Consider the following 22,639-nt stretch of genomic DNA (forward strand, 5'->3'; position numbering starts at 1 on the left):
CAGCTGGATCCCCATTGGCTCACCAATTCCTCTGAGTCATGTGGTCTCACCAGCGAAAATCCCATTGGCCTCACCACCCTCCAGCTCATGAGGCTCAAACTTGAATATCCCATTGGCTCACACTCTCCAGTCATGAGGTCACTCTGAAGGATCCCATGGCCCACCTCCTAGCTCTGAGGTCACCCGGCTGATCCCATTGGCCTCCACACCTTAGTCATGAGGAATTGAAGGATCCTATTGGCTCACCACCTCTCCAGTCATGAGGCCGTCACCTGAAGGACCCTATTGGCCAACCACCTCTAGTCATGAGGGTCACTTTGAAGGATCCTATTGGCTCACCACTCCCTTCCAGAGTCATGAGGTCACCTGAAGATCCTATTGGCTCTCCACCTCTAGTCGCAGGAGGTCACCTGAAGGATCCCATTGGCTCACTCACTCCTCTGTAGTCATGAGGTCACCTTGAAGGGATCCTTGGCTCAACACCCCTCCTCTGGTCATGAGGTCACCTGAAGGATCCCAGCTGGCTCACCACTCCTCTAGTCATGAGGTCACCTGAAGGATCCTATTGGCTCACCACCCTCTCCAGTCATGAGGTCACCCGAGAGGATCCTAATTGGCTCACTCACCTCCTCTAGTCATGAGGTCACCTGAAGGATCCCATTGGCTCTCCACCCCTCTAGTCATGAGGTCACCTGGAGAAAGGAAAGGATCCTGCATTGCTCTCCACCCTCCAAGTAGTCAAGTGAGGTCACCTGAAGGATCCTGTTGACCACGGCTCACCACTCCCAGAGTCACAAGGAGTGTCACCCGAAGGAGGATCCTAATGCCCTCTACACCCTCCAGGTCATGAGGTCACCTGAAGGATCCTATTGGCTCACTCTCTAGTCATGAGGTCACCTGAAGGATCCTGGCTGGGTCACCACCTCTAGTCATGAGGTCATCTGAAGGATCCTAGCTTGCTCACTGCACTACCCAGTCATGAGGTCACCCAGGATCCTATTGGCTCTCCTCTAGTCATGAGGTCACCTGAAGGATCCTATTGGCTCACCACTCCTCTAGTCATGAGGTCACCTGAAGGATCCTATTGGCTCACCACTCCTCTAGGGTCATGAGGTCACCTGAAGGATCCTATTGGCTCACCACTCTCTAGGGTCATGAGGTCACCCTGAAGGATCCCATTGGCTCACCACTCCTCTAGTCATGAGGCGTCACCTGAAGGATCCTATTGGCTCACCACCTCCAGTCATGAGGTCACCTGAAGGATCCCATTGGCTCACCACCCCAGTCATGAGTACGCCTTGAAGGATCCCATTGCCCAACTCCTCTAGTCATGAGGTCACCTGAAGGATCCTATTGGCTCACCACCCTCTTAGTCATGAGGTCACCTGAAGGATCCCATTGGCCACCACACCCTCTTAGTCATGAGGTCACCCTGAAGGATCCTGGCTTGCCTCACCACCCCTCCTAGTCATGAGGTCACCTGAAGGATCCATTGGCCTCACCACCCTCTAGTCATGAGGTCACCCATGATCCCACAACACCTCAGTCATGAGGTCACCTGAAGGATCCTATTGGCTCACCACTCCTCTAGTCATGAGGTCACCTGGAAGGATCCTATTGGCTCTCACTCCACCTAGTCACGAGGTCACCTGAGGATCCTAGCTGGCTCACCTCCTAGTCATGAGGTCACCTGAAGGATCCTATTGGCTCACCACCCTCTAGTCATGAGGTCACCTGAAGGATCCTATTGGCTCACCACCTCCTCTAGTCATGAGAAGCTCACCTGAAGGATCCCATTGGCTCACCACTCCCTCCAGTCAAGTGAGGTCACCCAGCTATCCTATTGGCCCCCAGCCTCCTCTGATCATGAGGTCACCTGAAGGATCCTATTGGCTCACCACCTCTAGTCATGAGGTCACCTGAAGGATCCCATATTACCACCACCTCTAGTCATGAGGTGTCACCTGATCCCATTGGCTCACCACTCCTCTAGTCATGAGTGTCACTCAGATCCGCATGGCTCACGCCACCTCTCCAGTCATGAGGTCACCTGGAAGGATCCTGTATTGGCTCACCACCCCAGTCATGAGGTCACCCAGGATCCTATTGGCACTCACTCCTCTAGTCATGAGGTCACCTGAAGGATCCTATTGGCTCACCACCCTCCAGTCATGAGGTCACCTGAAGGATCCTATTGGCTCACCACCCTCCAGGGTCATGAGGTCACCTGAAGGATCCTATTGCTCACCAACTCCTCTAGTCAGGAGGTCACCCAGGATCCCATTGGCTCACCACCCTCTCAGTCATGAGGTCACCTGAAGGATCCTATTGGCTCACCACCCTCTAGTCATGAGGTCACCTGAAGGATCCTACTCCCTTGGCTCACCACCTCTAGGCCATGAGGTCACTTTTTAGATGATCCTATTGGCTCACCACTTCAGGGTCATGAGGTCACCTGAAGGATCCCACCCACCACTCCTCTAGTCATGAGGTCACCTGAGGATCCATTGGCTCACCACTCCTCCAGAGTCATGAGCCCAGGATCCTATTGGCTCTCCACCTCCTAGTCATGAGAGTCACCCAGGCTGATCCTATTGGCTCACCACTCCTCTAGTCAAGGAGGTCACCTGAAGTGATCCTATTGGCTCACCACTCCTCCAGGTCATGAGGTCACCTGGAAGGATCCTATTGGCTCACCACCTCTAGTCATGAGGTCACCTCAGAGGATCCTTTATTACCACCACCCTCCAGAGTCATGAGGTCACCAGCGATCCTATTGCCTCCACCCCACTTCTCACAAAGGTCGCGAGGTGCCTGGGGGTCTATTGGCTCTACCCACTTCTCTGGGGTCATGAGGTCACCTGAAGGATCCTATTGGCTCACCACCTCTGGGCTTGAGCCTGAAGGATCCTATTGGCTCACCACTCCTCAGTCATGAGGTCACCTGCTGGATCCCATTGGCTCACCACTCCCTCCAGTCATGAGGTCACCTGAAGGATCCTATTGCCTCACCCACCTCTAGTCATGAGGTCACCTGAAGGATCCTATTGGCTCACCACACTCCTCAGTCAATGAGGTCACCTGAAGGATCCCATTGGCTCACCACCCTCTAGTCATGAGGTCACCTGAAGGATCCTCATTGGCTCACCACCCTCTAGCTCATGAGGTCACCTGAAGGATCCTATTGGCTCACCACCCTCCAGTCATGAGGTCACCTGAAGGATCCCTATTGGCTCACCACTCCTCTAGTCATGAGGCCACCTGAAGGATCCTATTGGCTCACTACTCCTCAGTCATGAGGTCACCTAAGGATCCCTGGGCTCACCACCCTCTAGTCATGAGGTCACCTGAAGGATCCTATTGGCTCACCACCTCTTAGTCATGAGGTCACCTGAAGGATCCTATTGCCCACCACACTCCTCTAGTCATGAGGTCACCTGAAGGATCCTATTGGCTCACCACTCCTCTAGTCATGAGGTCACCTGAAGGATCCTATTGGCTCACCACCTCTAGTCATGAGGTCACCTGAAGGATCCTATTGGCTCACCACCTCTAGTCATGAGGTCACCCAGCGATCCTATTGGCTCACCACTCCTCTAGTCATGAGGTCACCTGAAGGATCCCATTGGCTCACCACTCCTCTAGTCATGAGGTCACCTGAAGGATCCTATTGGCTCACCACTCCTCCAGTCATGAGGTCACCTGAAGGATCCTATTGGCTCACCACCCTCTAGTCATGAGGTCACCTGAAGGATCCTATTGGCTCACCACCCTCTGGTCATGAGGTCACCTGCAGGATCCCATTGGCTCACCACTCCTCTAGTCATGAGGTCACCTGAAGGATCCTATTGGCCTCCACTCCTCTGAACAAGGAGGTCACCTGAAGGATCCTGCTGGCTCACCACCTCTGGGTCATGAGGTCACCTGAAGGATCCTATTCGCTCACCTCTGCTCTAGTCACGAGGTCACCTGAACGATCCTTTTGACCCACCTCTCCTCTAGTCATGAGGTCACCTGAAGGATCCTATTGGCTCTCCACCACACTCCTAGTCATGAGGTCACCTGAAGGATCCTATTGGCTCACCACTCCTCTAGTCATGAGGGCACCTGAAGGATCCTGGCTGGTTCTCACCTCAATTCTCCAGTCAAGGAGAGGTCACCTGAAGGATCCTATTGGCTCACCACCTCCAGTCATGAGGTCACTTGAAGGATCCTATTGGCTCACCACTCTTCTAGTCATGAGGTCACCTGAAGGATCCTATTGGCTCACCACTCCTCTAGTCATGAGGTCACCTGAAGGATCCTATTGGCTCACCACTCCTCCAGTCAAGGAGGTCACCTGAAGGATCCTATTGGCTCCACCACCTCTAGTCATGAGGTCACCCAGCTGATCCGCCAGCCTCCACCTCTTAGTCGAGGGTCACCTGAAGGATCCTATTGGCTCACCACTCCTCCAGTCATGAGGTCATCTGAAGGATCCTCTTGGCTCATCACTCCTCTAGTCATGAGGTCACCGAAGGATCCTATTGGCTCACCACCTCCTCTAGTCATGAGGTCACCTGAAGGATCCTATTGGCTCACCCCTCCTCTAGGCATGAGGTCACCTGAAGATCCTATTGCCTCCACTTCCAGTCACCATGAGGTCACCTGAAGGATCCACACCCCAGCTGTCCATGGATCTCATTATCACTCCAGAGCACCCAACCTCCAGGGTCACCTGGTGGATCCTATTGGCTCACCACCCCAGGTCATGAGGTTCTCACCAGGATCCTCACCACCTCAGCTGCTCTAATGGTCACCACAGCGATCCTATGGCACCACTCCTCTAGTCATGAGGTCACCTGAAGGATCCCATTGGCTCACCACTCCTCTAGTCATGAGGTCACCTGAGGATCCATTGGCCTCCACTCTCCAGGTCATGAGGTCACCTGAAGGATCCTATTGGCTCACCACCTCTAGTCATGAGGTCACCCTGAGAGGATCCTGTTGACTCCACCCTCTAGTCATGAGGTCACCTGAAGGATCCTATTGGCTCACCACTCCTCTAGTCATGAGGTCACCTGAAGGATCCTATTGGCTCACTCCACTCCTCTAGTCATGAGGTCACCTGAAGGATCCTATCGGCTCACCCCTCTTCTAGTCATGAGGTCACCTGAAGGATCCTGTTGGCTCACCACTCCTCTAGTCATGAGGTCACCCAAGGATCCTGTTGGCTCACCACTCCTCAGTCATGAGGTCACCTGAAGGATCCTATTGGCTCACCACCCTCTAGTCATGAGAGTCACCTGAAGGATCCTATTGGCTCTCACTCCTCTAGTCATGAGGTCACCTGAAGGATCCTATTGGCTCACCACCTCTAGTCATGAGGTCACCTGAAGGATCCTATTGGCTCTCCACTCCTCTAGTCATGAGGTCACCTGAAGGATCCTATTGGCTCACCCACCTCTAGTCATGAGGTCACCTGAAGGATCCTATTGGCTCACCACCTCTAGTCATGAGGTCACCTGAAGGATCCTATTGGCTCACCACTCCTCTAGTCATGAGGTCACCTGAAGGATCCCATTGGCTCCCCACTCCTCTAGTCATGAGGTCACCTGAAGGATCCTATGGCTCACCACCTCTCTAGTCATGAGGTCACCCAGCGATCCTATTGGCTCACCACCTCTAGTCATGAGGTCACCTGAAGGATCCTATTGGCTCACCACTCCTCTAGTCATGAGGTCATCTGAAGGATCCTATTGGCTCACCACTCCTCTAGTCATGAGGTCACCTGAAGGATCCTATTGGCCTCCACTCCTCTAGTCATGAGGTCACCTGAAGGATCCTATTGGCTCACCACTCCTCCAGTCATGAGGTCACCTGAAGGATCCTATTGGCTCACCACTCCTCCAGTCATGAGGTCACCCTGAAGGATCCTATTGGCTCACCACTCCTCTCGGGTCATGAGGTCACCTGAAGGATCCTATTGGCCTCACCACCCTCTAGTCATGAGGTCACCTGAAGGATCCTATTGGCTCACCACCTCTAGTCATGAGGTCACCTGAAGGATCCTATTGGCTCACCACCCTCTAGTCATGAGGTCACCTGAAGGATCCTATTGGCTCACCACTCCTCTAGTCAATGAGGTCACCTGAAGGATCCCATTGGCTCCACCACTCCTCTAGTCATGAGGTCACCTGAAGGATCCTATTGGCTCACCACTCCTCTAGTCATGAGGTCACCTGAAGGATCCTATTGGCTCTCCACTCTCAGTCAATGGAGGTCACCTGAAGGATCCTATTGGCTCACCACTCCTCTAGGTCATGAGAGGTCACCTGAAGGATCCCATTGGCTCACCACTCCTCTAGAGTCATGAGGGTCACCTGAAGGATCCTATTGGCTCCACCACTCCTCTAGTCATGAGGTCACCCTGAAGGATCCCATTGGCTCACCCCTCCTCCAGTCATGAGGTCACCTGAAGGATCCTATTGGCTCACCACTCCTCTGAGTCATGAGGTCACCTGAAGGATCCTATTGGCTCCACCACTCCTCTAGTCATGAGGCCTGAAGGATCCCATTGGCTCACCACTCCTCTAGTCATGAGGTCACCTGAAGGATCCTATTGGCTCACCACTCCAGAGTCATGAGGTCACCTGAAGGATCCTATTGTCACCCACCTCTAGTCATGAGGTCACCTGAAGGATCCTATTGGCTCACCACTCCTCTAGTCATGAGGTCACCTGAAGGATCCTATTGGCTCACCACCCTCTAGTCATGAGGTCACCTGAAGGATCCTATTGGCTCACCACCTCTAGTCATGAGGTCACCTGAAGGATCCATTGACTCACCACTCCTCTAGTCATGAGGTCACCTGAAGGATCCTATTGGCTCACCACTCCTCTAGTCATGAGGGTCACCTGAAGGATCCTATTGGCTCACCACTCCTCTAGTCATGAGGTCACCTAGAAGGATCCTATTGGCTCACCACTCCTCTAGTCATGAGGTCACCTGAAGGATCCTATTGGCTCACCACTCCTCTAGTCATGAGGTCACCCTGAAGGATCCCATTGGCTCTCCACTCTAGTCATGAGGTCACCTGAAGGATCCTATTGCCTCACCACTCCTCTAGTCATGAGGTCACCTGAAGGATCCTATTGGCTCACCACTCCTCTAGTCATGAGGTCACCTGAAGGATCCTATTGGCTCACCACTCCTCTAGTCATGAGGTCACCTGAAGGATCCTATTGGCTCACCACTCCTCTAGTCATGAGGTCACCTGAAGGGTCCTATTGGCTCACCACTCCCCCTGTCATGAGGTCACCTGAAGGATCCTATTGGCTCACCACTCCTCTAGTCATGAGGTCACCTGAAGGATCCTATTGGCTCACCACTCCTCTAGGGTCATGAGGTCACCTGAAGGATCCTATTGGCTCACCACTCCTCTAGTCATGAGGTCACCTGAAGGATCCTATTGGCTCACCACTCCTCTAGTCATGAGGTCACCTGAAGGATCCTATTGGCTCACCACTCCTCTAGTCATGAGGTCACCTGAAGGATCCTATTGGCTCACCACTCCTCTAGTCATGAGGTCACCTGAAGGATCCCTATTGGCTCACCACTCCTCTAGTCATGAGGGTCACCTGAAGGATCCTATTGGCTCTCCACTCCTCTAGTCATGAGGTCACCCTGAAGGATCCTATTGGCTCACCACTCCTAGTCATGAGGTCACCCAGGATCCCATTGGCTCACCACCTCTAGTCATGAGGTAACCTGAAGGATCCTATTGGCTCACCACTCCTCTAGTCATGAGGTCACCTGAAGGATCCTATTGGCCACCACTCCTCTAGTCATGAGGTCACCTGAAGGATCCTATTGGCTCACCACTCCTCTAGTCATGAGGTCACCTGAAGGATCCTATTGGCTCACCACCTCTAGTCATGAGGTCACCTGAAGGATCCTATTGGCTCACCACCTCTAGTCATGAGGTCACCTGAAGGATCCTATTGGCTCACCACTCCTCTAGTCATGAGGTCACCTGAAGGATCCTATTGGCTCACCACTCCTCTAGTCATGAGGTCACCTGAAGGATCCTATTGGCTCACCACTCCTCTAGTCATGAGGTCACCTGAAGGATCCTATTGGCTCACCACTCCTCTAGTCATGAGGTCATCTGAAGGATCCTATTGGCTCACCACTCCTCTAGTCATGAGGTCACCTGAAGGATCCTATTGGCTCCTCCACCTATAGTCATAAGGTCACGTGAAGGATCGTATGGGCTCACCACTCATCTAGTCATGAGGTCACCTGAAGGATCCTATTGGCTCACCACTCCTCTAGTCATGAGGTCACCTGAAGGATCCTGTTGGCTCACCACTCCGCTCGTCATGAGGTCACCTGAAGGATCCTATTGGCTCACCACTCCTCTAGTCATGAGGGCACCTGAAGGATCCTATTGGCTCACCACCTCTAGTCATGAGGTCACCTGAAGGATCCTATTGGCTCACCACCCCTCTAGTCATGAGGTCACCTGAAGGATCCTATTGGCTCTCCACCCTCTCTAGTCATGAGGTCACCTGAAGGATCCTATTGGCTCACCACCCTCTAGTCATGAGGTCACCTGAAGGATCCTATTGGCTCACCACTCCTCTAGTCATGAGGCCACCTGAAGGATCCTATTGGCTCACCACTCCTCCAGTCATGGGGTGACCTGAAGGATCCTATTGCCTCCACCCTCCAGTCATGAGGTCACCTGAAGGATCCTATTGGCTCCTCCTCCTCTAGTCATGAGGTCACCTGAAGGATCCTATTGGCTCACCACTCCTCTAGTCATGAGGTCACCTGAAGGATCCTATTGGCTCTCCACTCCTCTAGTCATGAGGTCACCTGAAGGATCCTATTGGCTCACCACTCCTCTAGTCATGAGGTCACCTGAAGGATCCTATTCCTCTGAGTCATGAGGTCACCAGCTGGGATCCTATTGGCTCACCACCCTCTAGTCATGAGGTCACCTCTGATCCTATTGGCTCACCACTCCTCTAGTCATGAGGTCACCTGAAGGATCCTATTGGCTCACCCACTCCTAGTCATGAGGTCACCTGAAGGATCCCATTGGCTCACCACCTCCCTCTAGTCATGAGGTCACCTGAGAGGATCCTATTGCTCACCACTCCTCTAGTCATGAGGTCACCTGAAGGATCCTATTGGCGCACCACTCCTCTAGTCATGAGGTCACCTGAAGCATCGTATTGGCTCTCCACCTCCAGGAGAGGTCACCTGAAGGATCCTATTGGCTCACCACTTCTAGTCATGAGGTCACCCAGGAATCCTGGCTGGCTCACCACCTCTAGTCATGAGGTCACCTGAAGGATCCTATTGGCTCACCACCCTCTAGTCATGAGGTCACCTGAAGGATCCTATTGGCTCACCACTCCTCTAGTCATGAGGTCCCCTGAAGGATCCTATTGGCTCACCACCCTCTAGTCATGAGGTCACCTGAAGGATCCTATTGGCTCACCACTCCTCTAGTCATGAGTCTCACCTGAAGGATCCTATTGCCACCACCTCCAGTCATGAGGCCTCTGAACTGGATCCTATTGGCTCACCACTCACTCTAGTCATGGAGTCACCCAGGATCCTATTGGCTCACCACCTCTAGTCATGAGGTCACCTGAAGGATCCTATTGGCTCACCACCCCTCTAGTCATGAGTCACCTGAAGGATCCCATGGCTCACCACTCCTCTAGTCATGAGGTCACCCTGAAGGATCCTATTGGCTCACCACCTCCTCTAGTCATGAGGTCACCTGAAGGATCCTATTGGCTCTCCACCTCTAGTCATGAGGTCACCTTGAAGGATCCTATTGGCTCACCACTCCTCTAGTCATGAGGTCACCCAAGGATCCCATTGGCTCACCACCCTCTAGTCATGAGGTCACCTGAAGGATCCTATTGGCTCACCACTCCTCTAGTCATGAGGTCACCTGAAGGATCCTATTGGCTCTCACCACCTCTAGTCATGAGGTCACCTGAAGGATCCTATTGGCTCCCACCACTCCTCTAGTCATGAGGTCACCTGAAGGATCCTATTGGCTCTCCCACTCCTCCTGGCTCACCACCTCTCCTGGTCATGAGGTCACCTGAAGGATCCCTATTGGCTCACCACTCCTCTAGTCATGAGGTCACCTGAAGGATCCTATTGGCTCCACCCTGAGGTCGATCCCATTGGCCTCACCACCCTCTGGGTCATGAGGTCACCCTGAAGGATCCTATTGGCTCACCCACTCCTAGTCATGAGGTCACCAGGATCCCATTGGCTCTCCACTCCTCTAGTCATGAGGTCACCTGAAGGATCCTATTGGCTCACCACCTCTAGTCATGAGGTCCTGAAGGATCCTATTGGCTCACCACTCCTCTAGTCATGAGGTCACCTGAGAAGGATCCTATTGGCTCACCACTCCTCTAGTCATGAGGTCACCTGAAGGATCCTATTGGCTCACCACTCCTCTAGTCATGAGGTCACCTGAAGGATCCTATTGGCTCACCACTCCTCTAGTCATGAGAGGTCACCTGAAGGATCCTATTGGCTCACCACTTTCTAGTCATGAGGTCACCCAGGATCCTATTGGCCTCCACCTCTAGTCATGAGGTCACCTGAAGGATCCCATTGGCTCACCTCCCTCTAGTCATGAGGTCACCTGAAGGATCCTATTGGCTCACCACCTCTCTAGTCATGAGGTCACCTGAAGGATCCTATTGGCTCACCACTCCTCCAGGGTCATGAGGTCACCCTGAAGGATCCTATTGGCTCACCACTTCTCTAGTCATGAGGTCACCTGGAAGGATCCCATTGGCTCCTCCACCCTCTAGTCATGAGGTCACCTGAAGGATCCATTGGCTCACCACTCCTCTAGTCATGAGGTCACCTGAAGGATCCTATTGGCTCACCACCCTCTAGTCATGAGGTCACCTGAAGGATCCCATTGGCTCACCACTCCTCTAGTCATGAGGTCACCTGAAGGATCCCGAAGGATCCTATTGGCTCACCACTCCTCTAGTCATGAGGTCACCTGAAGGATCCTGGCTCTCCACACTAGTCATGAGGTCACCTGAAGGATCCTATTGGCTCACCACCTCTAGTCATGAGGTCTGAAGGATCCTACACTCAAGTCATGGAGATCACCTGAGCGATCCACTCACCACCTCTAGTCATGAGGTCACCTGAAGGATCCTATTGGCTCACCACTCCTCTAGTCATGAGGTCACCTGAAGGATCCTATTGGCTCACCCACTCCTCTAGTCATGAGGTCACCTGAAGGATCCTATTGGCTCACCACTCCTCTAGTCATGAGGGTCACCTGAAGGATCCCATTGGCTCACCACCCTCTAGTCATGAGGTCACCTGAAGGATCCTATTGGCTCACCACTCCTCTGGTCATGAGGTCACCTGAAGGATCCTATTGGCTCACCACTCCTCTCCAGTCATGAGGTCACCTGAAGGATCCCCATTGGCCTCCACTCCTCTAGTCATGAGGTCACCTGAAGGATCCCATTGGCTCACCACCTCCTGAGGTCATGAGGTCACCTAGGATCCTATTTGGCTCACCACCCTCTAGTCATGAGGTCACCTGAAGGATCCTAATCACCACCTCATGAGGTCACCTGAAGGATCCCATTGGCTCTCCACTCCTCTAGTCATGAGGTCACCTGAAGGATCCATTGGCTCACCACCTCTAGTCATGAGGTCACCTGAAGGATCCCATTGGCTCACCCACCTCTAGTCATGAGGTCACCTGAAGGATCCTATTGGCTCACCACTCCTCTAGGTCATGAGGTCACCTGAAGGATCCTATTGGCTCACCACCCTCTAGTCATGAGGTCACCTGAAGGATCCTATTGGCTCACCACTCCTCTAGTCATGAGGTCACCTGAAGGATCCTATTGGCTCACCACTCCTCTAGTCATGAGGTCACCTGAAGGATCCTATTGGCTCACCACTCCTCCAGTCATGAGATCACCTGAAGGATCCTATTGGCTCACCACCTCTAGTCATGAGGTCACCCAGGATCCATTGGCTCACCCAACTCTAGTCATGATGTCACCTGAAGGATCCTATTGGCTCACCACTCCTAGTCATGAGGTCACCTGAAGGATCCTATTGGCTCACCACTCCTCTAGTCATGAGGTCACCTGAAGGATCCCATTGGCTCACCCTCCACCTAGTCATGAGGTCACCTGATCCCATTGGCCTCTAATGAAGGATCTGAGTGAAGGATCCTATTGGCTCACCACCCCCAGTCATGAGGTCACCTGAAGGATCCCATTGGCTCACCACTCCTCTAGTCATGAGGTCACCTGAAGGAAGGTCCTATTGGCTCTCCACCTCTAGTCATGAGGTCACCCTGAGGATCCTATTGGCTCACCACTCCTCTAGTCATGAGGTCACCTGAAGGATCCTATTGGCTCACCACTCCTCCCTCTAGTCATGAGGTCATCTGAAGGATCCTATTGGCTCACCACTCCTCTAGTCATGAGGGTCACCTGAAGGATCCTATTGGCACCACCTCTAGTCATGATGTCACCTGAAGGATCCTGTTGGCTCACCACTCCTCTAGGGTCATGAGGTCACCTGAAGGATCCTATTGGCTCACCACTTCTAGGGTCATGAGGTCACCTGAAGGATCCTGTTGGCTCACCACCTCTAGTCATGAGGTCACCTGAAGGATCCTTGGCTCACCACCCTCCAGTCATGAGGTCACCTGAAGGATCCTATTGGCTCACCACTCCTCTAGTCATGAGGTCACCTGAAGGATCCTATTGGCTCACCACCCTCTAGTCATGAGGTCACCTGAAGCTGATCCGGCTCTCCTCCTCCAGTCATGAGGTCACCTGAAGGATCCTATTGGCTCACCACCCCAGTCATGAGGTCAACTGAAGGATCCTATTGGCTCACCACCCCTCTGGTCATGAGGTCACCTGAAGGATCCTGGCTCACCACTCCTCTAGGGTCATGAGGTCACCTGAAGGATCCTATTGGCTCACTGTTGGCTCCTCACTCCTCTAGTCATGAGGTCACCTGAAGGATCCTATTGGCTCACCAACTCCTCCAGTCATGGTCACCCTGAAGGATCCATTGGCTCACCACTCTCTAGTCATGAGGTCACCTGAAGGATCCTATTGGCTCTCCACCCTCTAGTCATGAGGTCACTTGAAGGATCCTATTGGCTCACCACTCCCTCTAGTCATGAGGTCACCTGAAGGATCCTATTGGCTCACCACTCCCTCTAGTCATGTGGTCACCTGAAGGATCCTATTGGCTCACCACTCCTCTAGTCATGAGGGTCACCTGAGATCCTATTGGCTCTCCACCCCTGGTCAGCGAGGTCACCTGAAGGATCCCATTGGCTCTCCACCCCTCTAGTCATGAGGTCACCTGAAGGATCCTATTGGCTCACCACTCCTCTAGTCATGAGGTCACCTGAAGGATCCCATTGGCCTCACCACTCCTCTAGTCATGAGGTCACCTGAAGGATCCTGTTGGCTCACCACCCTCTAGTCATGAGGTCACCTGAAGGATCCTATTGGCTCACCACCTCTAGAGTCATGAGGTCACCTGAAGGATCCTATTGGCCTCACTCCTCTAGTCATGAGGTCACCTGAAGGATCCTATTGGCTCACCACTCCTCTAGTCATGAGGTCATCTGAAGGATCCTATTGGCTCACCACTCCTCTAGTCATGAGGTCACCTGAAGGATCCTATTGGCTCACCACTCCTCTAGTCATGAGGTCACCTGAAGGATCCTATTGGCTCACCACTCCTCTAGGGTCATGAGGTCACCTGAAGGATCCTATTGGCTCACCACTTCTCTAGGGTCATGAGGTCACCTGAAGGATCCTATTGGCTCACCACCTCTCTAGTCATGAGGTCACCTGAAGGATCCTATTGGCTCACCACCCTCTAGTCATGAGGTCACCTGAAGGATCCTATTGGCTCACCACTCCTCTAGTCATGAGGTCACCTGAAGGATCCTATTGGCTCTCCACTCTAGTCATGAGGTCACCTGAAGGATCCTATTGGCTCTCCACCTCTAGTCATGAGTTCACCTGAAGGATCCTATTGGCTCACCACTCCTCTAGTCATGAGGTCAACTGAAGGATCCCATTGCTCACCACTCCTCTAGTCATGAGGTCACCTGAAGGATCCTATTGGCTCCACCACTCCTCTAGGGTCATGAGGTCACCTGAAGGATCCCATTGGCCTCCACCACCCTCTAGTCATGAGGTCACCTGAAGGATCCTATTGGCTCACCACCTCTAGTCATGTGGTCACCTGAAGGATCCTATTGGCTCACCACCCTCTAGTCATGAGGTCACCTGAAGGATCCTATTGGCTCTCCACTCTAGTCATGAGGTCACCTGAAGGATCCTATTGGCTCACCACTCCTCTAGTCATGAGGTCACCTGAAGGATCCTATTGGCTCTCCACTCCTCTAGTCATGAGGTCACCTGAAGGATCCTATTGGCTCACCACTCCTCTAGTCATGAGGTCACCTGAAGGATCCTATTGGCTCCACCTCTAGTCATGAGGTCACCTGAAGGATCCTATTGGCTCACCACTCCTCTAGAGTCATGAGGTCACCTGAAGGATCCTATTGGCTCTCCACTCCTCTAGTCATGAGGTCACCTGAAGGATCCTATTGGCTCACCACTCCTAGTCATGAGGTCATCTGAAGGATCCTATTGGCTCACCACCCTCCTCGTCATGAGGTCACCTGAAGGATCCTATTGGCCTCACCACTCCTCTAGTCATGGAGGTCACCTGAAGGATCCTATTGGCTCACCACCCTTCTAGTCATGAGGTCACCTGAAGGATCCTATTGGCTCTCCACCTCTAGTCATGAGGTCACCCTGAAGGATCCTATTGCTCACCACCTCTAGTCATGAGGTCATCTGAAGGATCCATTGGCTCACCACCTCTAGTCATGAGGTCACCTGAAGGATCCCTATTGGCTCTCCACTCCTCTAGTCATGAGGTCACCTGAAGGATCCTATTGGCTCACCACTCCTCTAGGGTCATGAGGTCACCTGAAGGATCCTATTGGCTCACCACTTCTCTAGGGTCATGAGGTCACCTGAAGGATCCTATTGGCTCACCACTCCTCTAGTCATGAGGTCACCTGAAGGATCCTATTGGCTCTCCACTCTAGTCATGAGGTCACCTGAAGGATCCTATTGGCTCACCACTCCTCTAGTCATGAGGTCACCTGAAGGATCCTATTGGCTCACCACTCCTCTAGTCATGAGGTCACCTGAAGGATCCTATTGGCTCACCACTCCTCTAGGGTCATGAGGTCACCTGAAGGATCCTATTGGCTCACCACTCCTCTAGTCATGAGGTCACCTGAAGGATCCTATTGGCTCTCCACTCTAGTCATGAGATCACCTGAAGGATCCTATTGGCTCACCACTCCTCTAGTCATGAGGTCATCTGAAGGATCCTATTGGCTCACCACTCCTCTAGAGTCATGAGGTCACCTGAAGGATCCTATTGGCTCTCCACTCTAGTCATGAGGTCACCTGAAGGATCCTATTGGCTCACCCCTCCTCTAGTCATGAGGTCACCTGAAGGATCCTATTGGCTCACCACTCCTCTAGAGTCATGAGGTCACCTGAAGGATCCTATTGGCCTCCCTCCCTCTCTCGTCATGAGGTCACCTGAAGGATCCTATTGGCTCACCACTCCTCTAGTCATGAGGTCACCTGAAGGATCCTATTGGCTCACCACTCCTCTAGTCATGAGGTCACCTGAAGGATCCTATTGGCTCACCACTCCTCTAGTCATGAGGTCACCTGAAGGATCCTATTGGCTCACCACTCCTCTAGTCATGAGGTCACCTGAAGGATCCTATTGGCTCACCACTCCTCTAGTCATGAGGTCACCTGAAGGATCCTATTGGCTCTCCACTCCTCTAGTCATGAGGTCACTTGAAGGATCCTATTGGCTCACCACTCCTCTAGTCATGAGGTCACCTGAAGGATCCTATTGGCTCTCCACTCCTCTAGTCATGAGGTCACCTGAAGGATCCCATTGGCTCACCACTCCTCTAGTCATGAGGTCACCTGAAGGATCCCATTGGCTCTCCACTCCTCTAGTCATGAGGTCACCTGAAGGATCCTATTGGCTCACCACTCCTCTAGTCATGAGGTCACCTGAAGGATCCTATTGGCTCTCCACTCCTCTAGTCATGAGGTCACCTGAAGGATCCTATTGGCTCACCACTCCTCTAGTCATGAGGTCACCTGAAGGATCCTATTGGCTCACCACTCCTCTAGGGTCATGAGGTCACCTGAAGGATCCTATTGGCTCACCACTCCTCTAGAGTCATGAGGTCACCTGAAGGATCCTATTGGCTCTCCACTCCTCTCGTCATGAGGTCACCTGAAGGATCCTATTGGCTCACCACTCCTCCAGGGCTCATGAGGTCACCTGAAGGATCCTATTGGCTCACCACTCCTCTAGTCATGAGGTCACCTGAAGGCTCCTACTGGCTCACCTCTCCTCTAGTCATGAGGTCACCTGAAGGATCCTATTGGCTCACCACTCCTCTAGTCATGAGGTCACCTGAAGGATCCTATTGGCTCACCACTCCTCTAGTCATGAGGTCACCTGAAGGATCCTTGGCTCACCACTCCTCTAGTCATGAGGTCACCTGAAGGATCCCTGGCTCTCCTCCTCTAGTCATGAGGTCACCTGAAGGATCCTATTGGCTCACCACCCTCTAGTCATGAGGTCACCTGAAGGATCCTATTGGCTCACCACCCTCTAAGTCATGAGGTCACCTGAAGGATCCTATTGGCCTCCACCCTCTAGTCATGAGGTCACCTAGGATCCTATTGGCTCACCACCTCTGGGTCAAGGAGGTCACCTGAAGGATCCCTATTGGCTCACCACTCCTCTAGTCATGAGGTCACCTGAAGGATCCTTGGCTCTCACTCCCTCTAGTCATGAGGTCACCTGAAGGATCCTATTGGCTCACCACTCCTCTAGGTCATGAGGTCACCTGAAGGATCCCATTGGCCACACCACTCCTCTAGTCATGAGGTCACCTGAAGGATCCTATTGGCTCTCCACTCTAGTCATGAGGTCACCTGAAGGATCCTATTGGCTCACCACTCCTCTAGTCATGAGGTCATCTGAAGGATCTTGGCTCACCACTCCTCTAGTCATGAGGTCACCCTGAAGGATCCCATTGGCTCACTCCTCCTCTCGTCATGAGGTCACCTGAAGGATCCTATTGGCTCACCACTCCTCTAGTCATGAGGTCACCTGAAGGATCCCATTGGCTCACCACCCTCTAGTCATGAGGTCACCTGAAGGATCCTATGGCTCTCCACTCCTCTAGTCATGAGGTCACCTGAAGGATCCTATTGGCTCACCACTCCTCTAGTCATGAGGTCACCTGAAGGATCCTATTGGCTCACCACTCCTCTAGTCATGAGGTCACCTGAAGGATCCTATTGGCCTCACTCCTCTAGTCATGAGGTCACCTGAAGGATCCTATTGGCTCACCACTCCCCTCTAGTCATGAGGTCAACTGAAGGATCCTATTGGCTCACCACTCCTCTAGTCATGAGGTCACCTGAAGGATCCCATTGGCTCACCACTCCTCCTAGGGTCATGAGGTCACCTGAAGGATCCTATTGGCTCACCACCTCTAGTCATGAGGTCACCTGAAGGATCCTATTGGCTCACCACTCCTCTAGTCATGAGGTCACCTGACGGATCCTATTGGCTCACCACTCCTCTAGTCATGAGGTCACCTCAGCTGATCCCATTGGCTCACCACTCCTCTAGTCATGAGGTCACCTGAAGGATCCTATTGGCTCACCACTCCTCTAGTCATGAGGTCACCAGCGATCCCATTGGCTCACCACTTCTCTAGTCATGAGGTCACCTGAAGGATCCCTGTTGGCTCACCACTCCTCTGGGGTCATGAGGTCACCTGAAGGATCTATTGGCTCACCACTTCTCTGGGTCATGAGGTCACCCTGAAGGATCCTATTGGCTCACCACCCTCCTCTAGTCATGAGGTCACCTGAAGGATCCTATTGCTCCTCCTCTGGTCATGAGGTCAGCTGAAGGATCCTATTGGCTCACCACTCCTCTAGGGTCATGAGGGCACCAGGATCCTATTGGCTCACCACTCCTCTTGTCATGAGGTCACCTGAAGATCCTATTGGCTCACTCTAGTCATGAGGTCACCTGAAGGATCCTATTGGCTCACCACTCCTCTAGTCATGAGGTCATCTGAAGGATCCTATTGGCTCACCACTCCTCTAGAGTCATGAGGTCACCTGGGGGATCCCATTGGCTCCACTCTAGTCATGAGGTCACCTGAAGGATCCTGGCTCACCCTCCTCTAGTCATGAGGTCACCTGAAGGATCCTATTGGCTCACCACTCCTCTAGAGTCATGAGGTCACCCAAGGATCCTATTGGCCTCCACTCCTCTCGTCATGAGGTCACCTGAAGGATCCTACTGGCTCACCACCTCTAGTCATGAGGTCACCTGAAGGATCCTATTGGCTCACCACTCCTCTAGTCATGAGGTCACCTGAAGGATCCTATTGGCTCACCCTCCTCTAGGTTCATGAGGGTCACCCTGAAGGATCCTATTGGCTCACAACTCCTCTAGTCATGAGGTCACCTGAAGGATCCTATTGGCTCCACTCTAGTCATGAGGTCACCTGCAGGATCCTATTGGCTCACCACCCCTCTAGTCATGAGGTCACCTGAAGGATCCTATTGGCTCCCCACTCCTCTACTCATGAGGTCACCTGAAGGATCCATTGGCTCACCACTCCTCTAGTCATGAGGTCACCTGAAGGATCCTATTGGCTCACCACTCCTCTAGTCATGAGGTCACCTGAAGGATCCTATTGGCTCACCACTCCTCTAGTCATGAGGTCACCTGGAGGATCCTATTGGCTCACCACTCCTCTAGTCATGAGGTCACCTGAAGGATCCTATTGGCTCACCACTCCTCTTGTCATGAGGTCACCTGAAGGATCCTATTGGCTCACCACTCCTCTAGTCATGAGGTCACTTGAAGGATCCTATTGGCTCACCACTCCTCTAGTCATGACGTCACCTGAAGGATCCAATTGGCTCACCACTCCTCTAGAGTCATGAGGTCACCTGAAGGGTCCTATTGGCTCACCACTCCTCTAGTCATGAGGTCACCTGAAGGATCCTATTGGCTCTCCAACTCCTCTGGTCAAGGAGGTCACCTGAAGGATCCTATTGGCTCACCACTCCTCTAGTCATGAGGTCACCTGAAGGATCCTATTGGCTCACCACTCCTCTAGTCATGAGGTCACCTGAAGGATCCTATTGGCTCACCACTCCTCTAGGGTCATGAGGTCACCTGAAGGATCCTATTGGCTCACCACTCCTCTAGTCATGAGGTCACCTGAAGGATCCTATTGGCTGACCACTCCTCTAGTCATGATGTCACCTGAAGGATCCTATTGGCTCACCACTCCTCTAGGGTCATGAGGTCACCTGAAGGATCCTATTGGCTCACCACTTCTCTAGGGTCATGAGGTCACCTGAAGGATCCTATTGGCTCACCACTCCTCTAGTCATGAGGTCACCTGAAGGATCCTATTGGCCTCACCACCTCTAGTCATGAGGTCACCTGAAGGATCCCATTGGCTCACCACTCCTCTAGTCATGAGGTCACGTGAAGGATCCCATTGGCTCTCCACCCTCCAGTCATGAGGTCACTTGAAGGATCCTATTGGCTCACCACTCCTCTAGTCATGAGGTCACCTGAAGGATCCTATTGGCTCTCCACTCCTCTAGTCATGAGGTCACCTGAAGGATCCTATTGGCTCACCACTCCTCTAGTCATGAGGTCACCTGAAGGATCCTATTGGCTCTCCACTCCTCTAGTCATGAGGTCACCTGAAGGATCCTATTGGCTCACCACTCCTCTAGTCATGAGGCCACCTGAAGGATCCTATTGGCTCACCACTCCTCTAGAGTCATGAGGTCACCTGAAGGATCCTATTGGCTCTCCACTCCTCTAGTCATGAGGTCACCTGAAGGATCCTATTGGCTCACCACTCCTCTAGTCATGAGGTCACCTGAAGGATCCTATTGGCTCTCCACTCCTCTAGTCATGAGGTCACCTGAAGGACCCTATTGGCTCACCACTCCTCTTGTCATGAGGTCACCTGAAGGATCCTATTGGCTCACCACTCCTCTAGTCATGAGGTCCACCTGAAGGATCCTATTGGCTCTCCACTCTAGTCATGAGGTCACCTGAAGGATCCTATTGGCTCACCACTCCTCTAGTCATGAGGTCACCTGAAGGATCCTATTGGCTCATCACTCCTCGAGTCATGAGGTCACCTGAAAGATCCTATTGGCTCACGCTCAGATAAGTGTAAACAGCTGTCAGACATTACGGCTGAATAACGAACACCTCGTGACTCTCAACCAATCACAATGCTGGATTGTAGCTACCCATATTATAAATGTGTATAAATATAGATATGACCGTATAAGGACCTTGCTGCTCACCTGGGCTCCACCCCCCAGGTGTGTGTCCCTGTTCCTTCACAAGATGACTCTCTGAAAGAAAAAAGAAATGAATGAACAAAATGAATTCAAACATTTTGAGAGAAAACAACAGAAAGAAGAAAGAAAGAAAGAAAAAGAACAAAAGAATGAAGGCTTTTGCCTCCTGGCTAGAAGGGGCGGGGCTAGCAGCAGATGACCAATTGCAGATAAGTCTGCTTAAAAACAGAAAACTCAAATATATAAGAAATATGAAGAAGTTAAAATCATGATTTAGACTAAAAGTAAGAGTTTAAAGTGACAGATATAATCTGACTCTCATCAGGTGTTCACAGACGTCACAGATATAAAACTCAGGTTTACTTCCAGAACTTAGAATAATTACATGAAACATTAAAGTCACCACATCTGTAAACCCTGATGCATGTGATGCACATCCAGGTTCATCAACTCGTCATCAAGCTTGACCTCTAGGAGTCTCAATCACAAGGACACTAACTCTACAATGTGCATCAGTTACCATGGCGATCACCAGGCAAGGAGTTAACCTCCGCTGTGGAACTGAAACCTGAAGTTAAACCAGAAGTTAAATCTAAAGTTAAACCTGAAGTTAAATCTAAAGCTAAAACTGAAGTTAAATCTAAAGCTAAACCTGAAGTTAAACCAGAAGTTAAATCTAAAGTTAAATCTAAAGTTAAACCTGAAGTTAAATCTAAAGCTAAACCTGAAGTTAAATCTAAAGCTAAACCTGAAGTTAAACCAGAAGTTAAATCTAAAGTTAAATCTAAAGTTAAACCTGAAGTTAAATCTAAAGCTAAACCTGAAGTTAAATCTAAAGATAAACCTGAAGTTAAATCTAAAGCTAAACCTGAAGTTTAAAGCTGAAGTTAAATCTAAAGTTAAACCTGAAGTTAAATCTAAAGCTAAACCTGAAGTTAAATCTAAAGTTAAACCTGAAGTTAAATCTAAAGCTAAACCTGAAGTTAAATCTAAAGCTAAACCTGAAGTTAAAGCTGAAGTTAAACCAGAAGTTAAATCTAAAGTTTAAGCTGAAGTTAAACCTAAAATTAAACCTGAAGTTGAACCTGAAATTAAACCTGAGTTTAAAGCTGAAGTTAAACCTAAAGTTTCCCGAAGAACCAAATTATGTTGTTTATCAGGGAGAAGCTGATTGGCTGGTGGTACCTGGTTCGTATTTGCATATGAAGTTGTGTTTCATGTTGCAGCGGTCGTCGTTCCATTGGTAGAGATAAGCTCCGCCCAGACCAGGCAGGGCAGTTGGTTGATGGTACATCACAACGCAGGCCTCTCCTCCACAGGACGGCTCGTCAAAATACCAGTTCCTACATCATCATCATTACCATCATCATCATCATCATCACCATCATCATCATTACCATCATCACCATCATCATCATCACCATCATCACCCAGCTGAGGGCCACCAGAGGGGTCCTCCTCTGGGGCCCGGCTCACCACCATCCTCATCATCACTATGCTCACCAACACTGAAAAAGAATAAGTCACCTGGACACACACACACACACACACACACACACACACACACACACACACACACACACACACACACACACACACACACACACACACACACACACACACACACACACACACACACACACACACACACACACACACACACACACCACCGTCACTCCGTCCTTCATTACCGTGACTCACCTGAAGGGGGCGGGGCTCCCGTCGGTCCAGCGGTAGCGCTGTGGACAGGAGGTGACGGTGTTGCTGAGTTGGGGGCGGGTCTCATCGGCTCCGTCCAGCCGGGTCAGACCGATCCAGAAATCTCCATCCGCTGCACCTCCTCCTGCCCCGCCCACTGCTCCCGAACGCAGCTCCTGGAGGAGCGACAAGAGAAACATGAGCGAGGAAGAGGAGGCTGCGATGAAGAGGAGCGCGTCGGGCTCACCTGCAGCAGCTCCTCGATGGCGCTCTGCTCCTCCGGGCCCCCGATGCTGAGCAGAGAGCCTCCGTCCAGCCGGCAGGCCTGCAGCGCCTCGCCGACCACTGCCACTAATGCACGCAAGCCGGAGCCCGGGGCC

At 51.8% G+C, this 22,639-nt stretch overlaps 1 protein-coding gene across 1 annotated transcript in view; it reads right to left on the bottom strand.

The window, feature by feature from the left end:
- Positions 1 to 20,403: 20,403 nt before the first annotated feature.
- Positions 20,404 to 22,639, bottom strand: part of chodl (chondrolectin) — a 5,465-nt gene continuing 3,229 nt past the window's right edge. Inside the window, exons 3-7 of the mRNA XM_056434636.1 lie at positions 22,507 to 22,610; positions 22,263 to 22,435; positions 21,747 to 21,904; positions 20,565 to 20,615; positions 20,404 to 20,435 (exon numbers count right to left, since the gene is read on the bottom strand). Coding sequence (XP_056290611.1) covers positions 20,404 to 20,435; positions 20,565 to 20,615; positions 21,747 to 21,904; positions 22,263 to 22,435; positions 22,507 to 22,610 — 518 coding nt within the window. The remainder of the gene's footprint in view (positions 20,436 to 20,564; positions 20,616 to 21,746; positions 21,905 to 22,262; positions 22,436 to 22,506; positions 22,611 to 22,639) is intronic.

The sequence above is a fragment of the Pseudoliparis swirei genome, chromosome 16, assembly GCF_029220125.1.
Source record: "Pseudoliparis swirei isolate HS2019 ecotype Mariana Trench chromosome 16, NWPU_hadal_v1, whole genome shotgun sequence".
NCBI classification, from domain to species: Eukaryota; Metazoa; Chordata; class Actinopteri; order Perciformes; family Liparidae; genus Pseudoliparis; species Pseudoliparis swirei.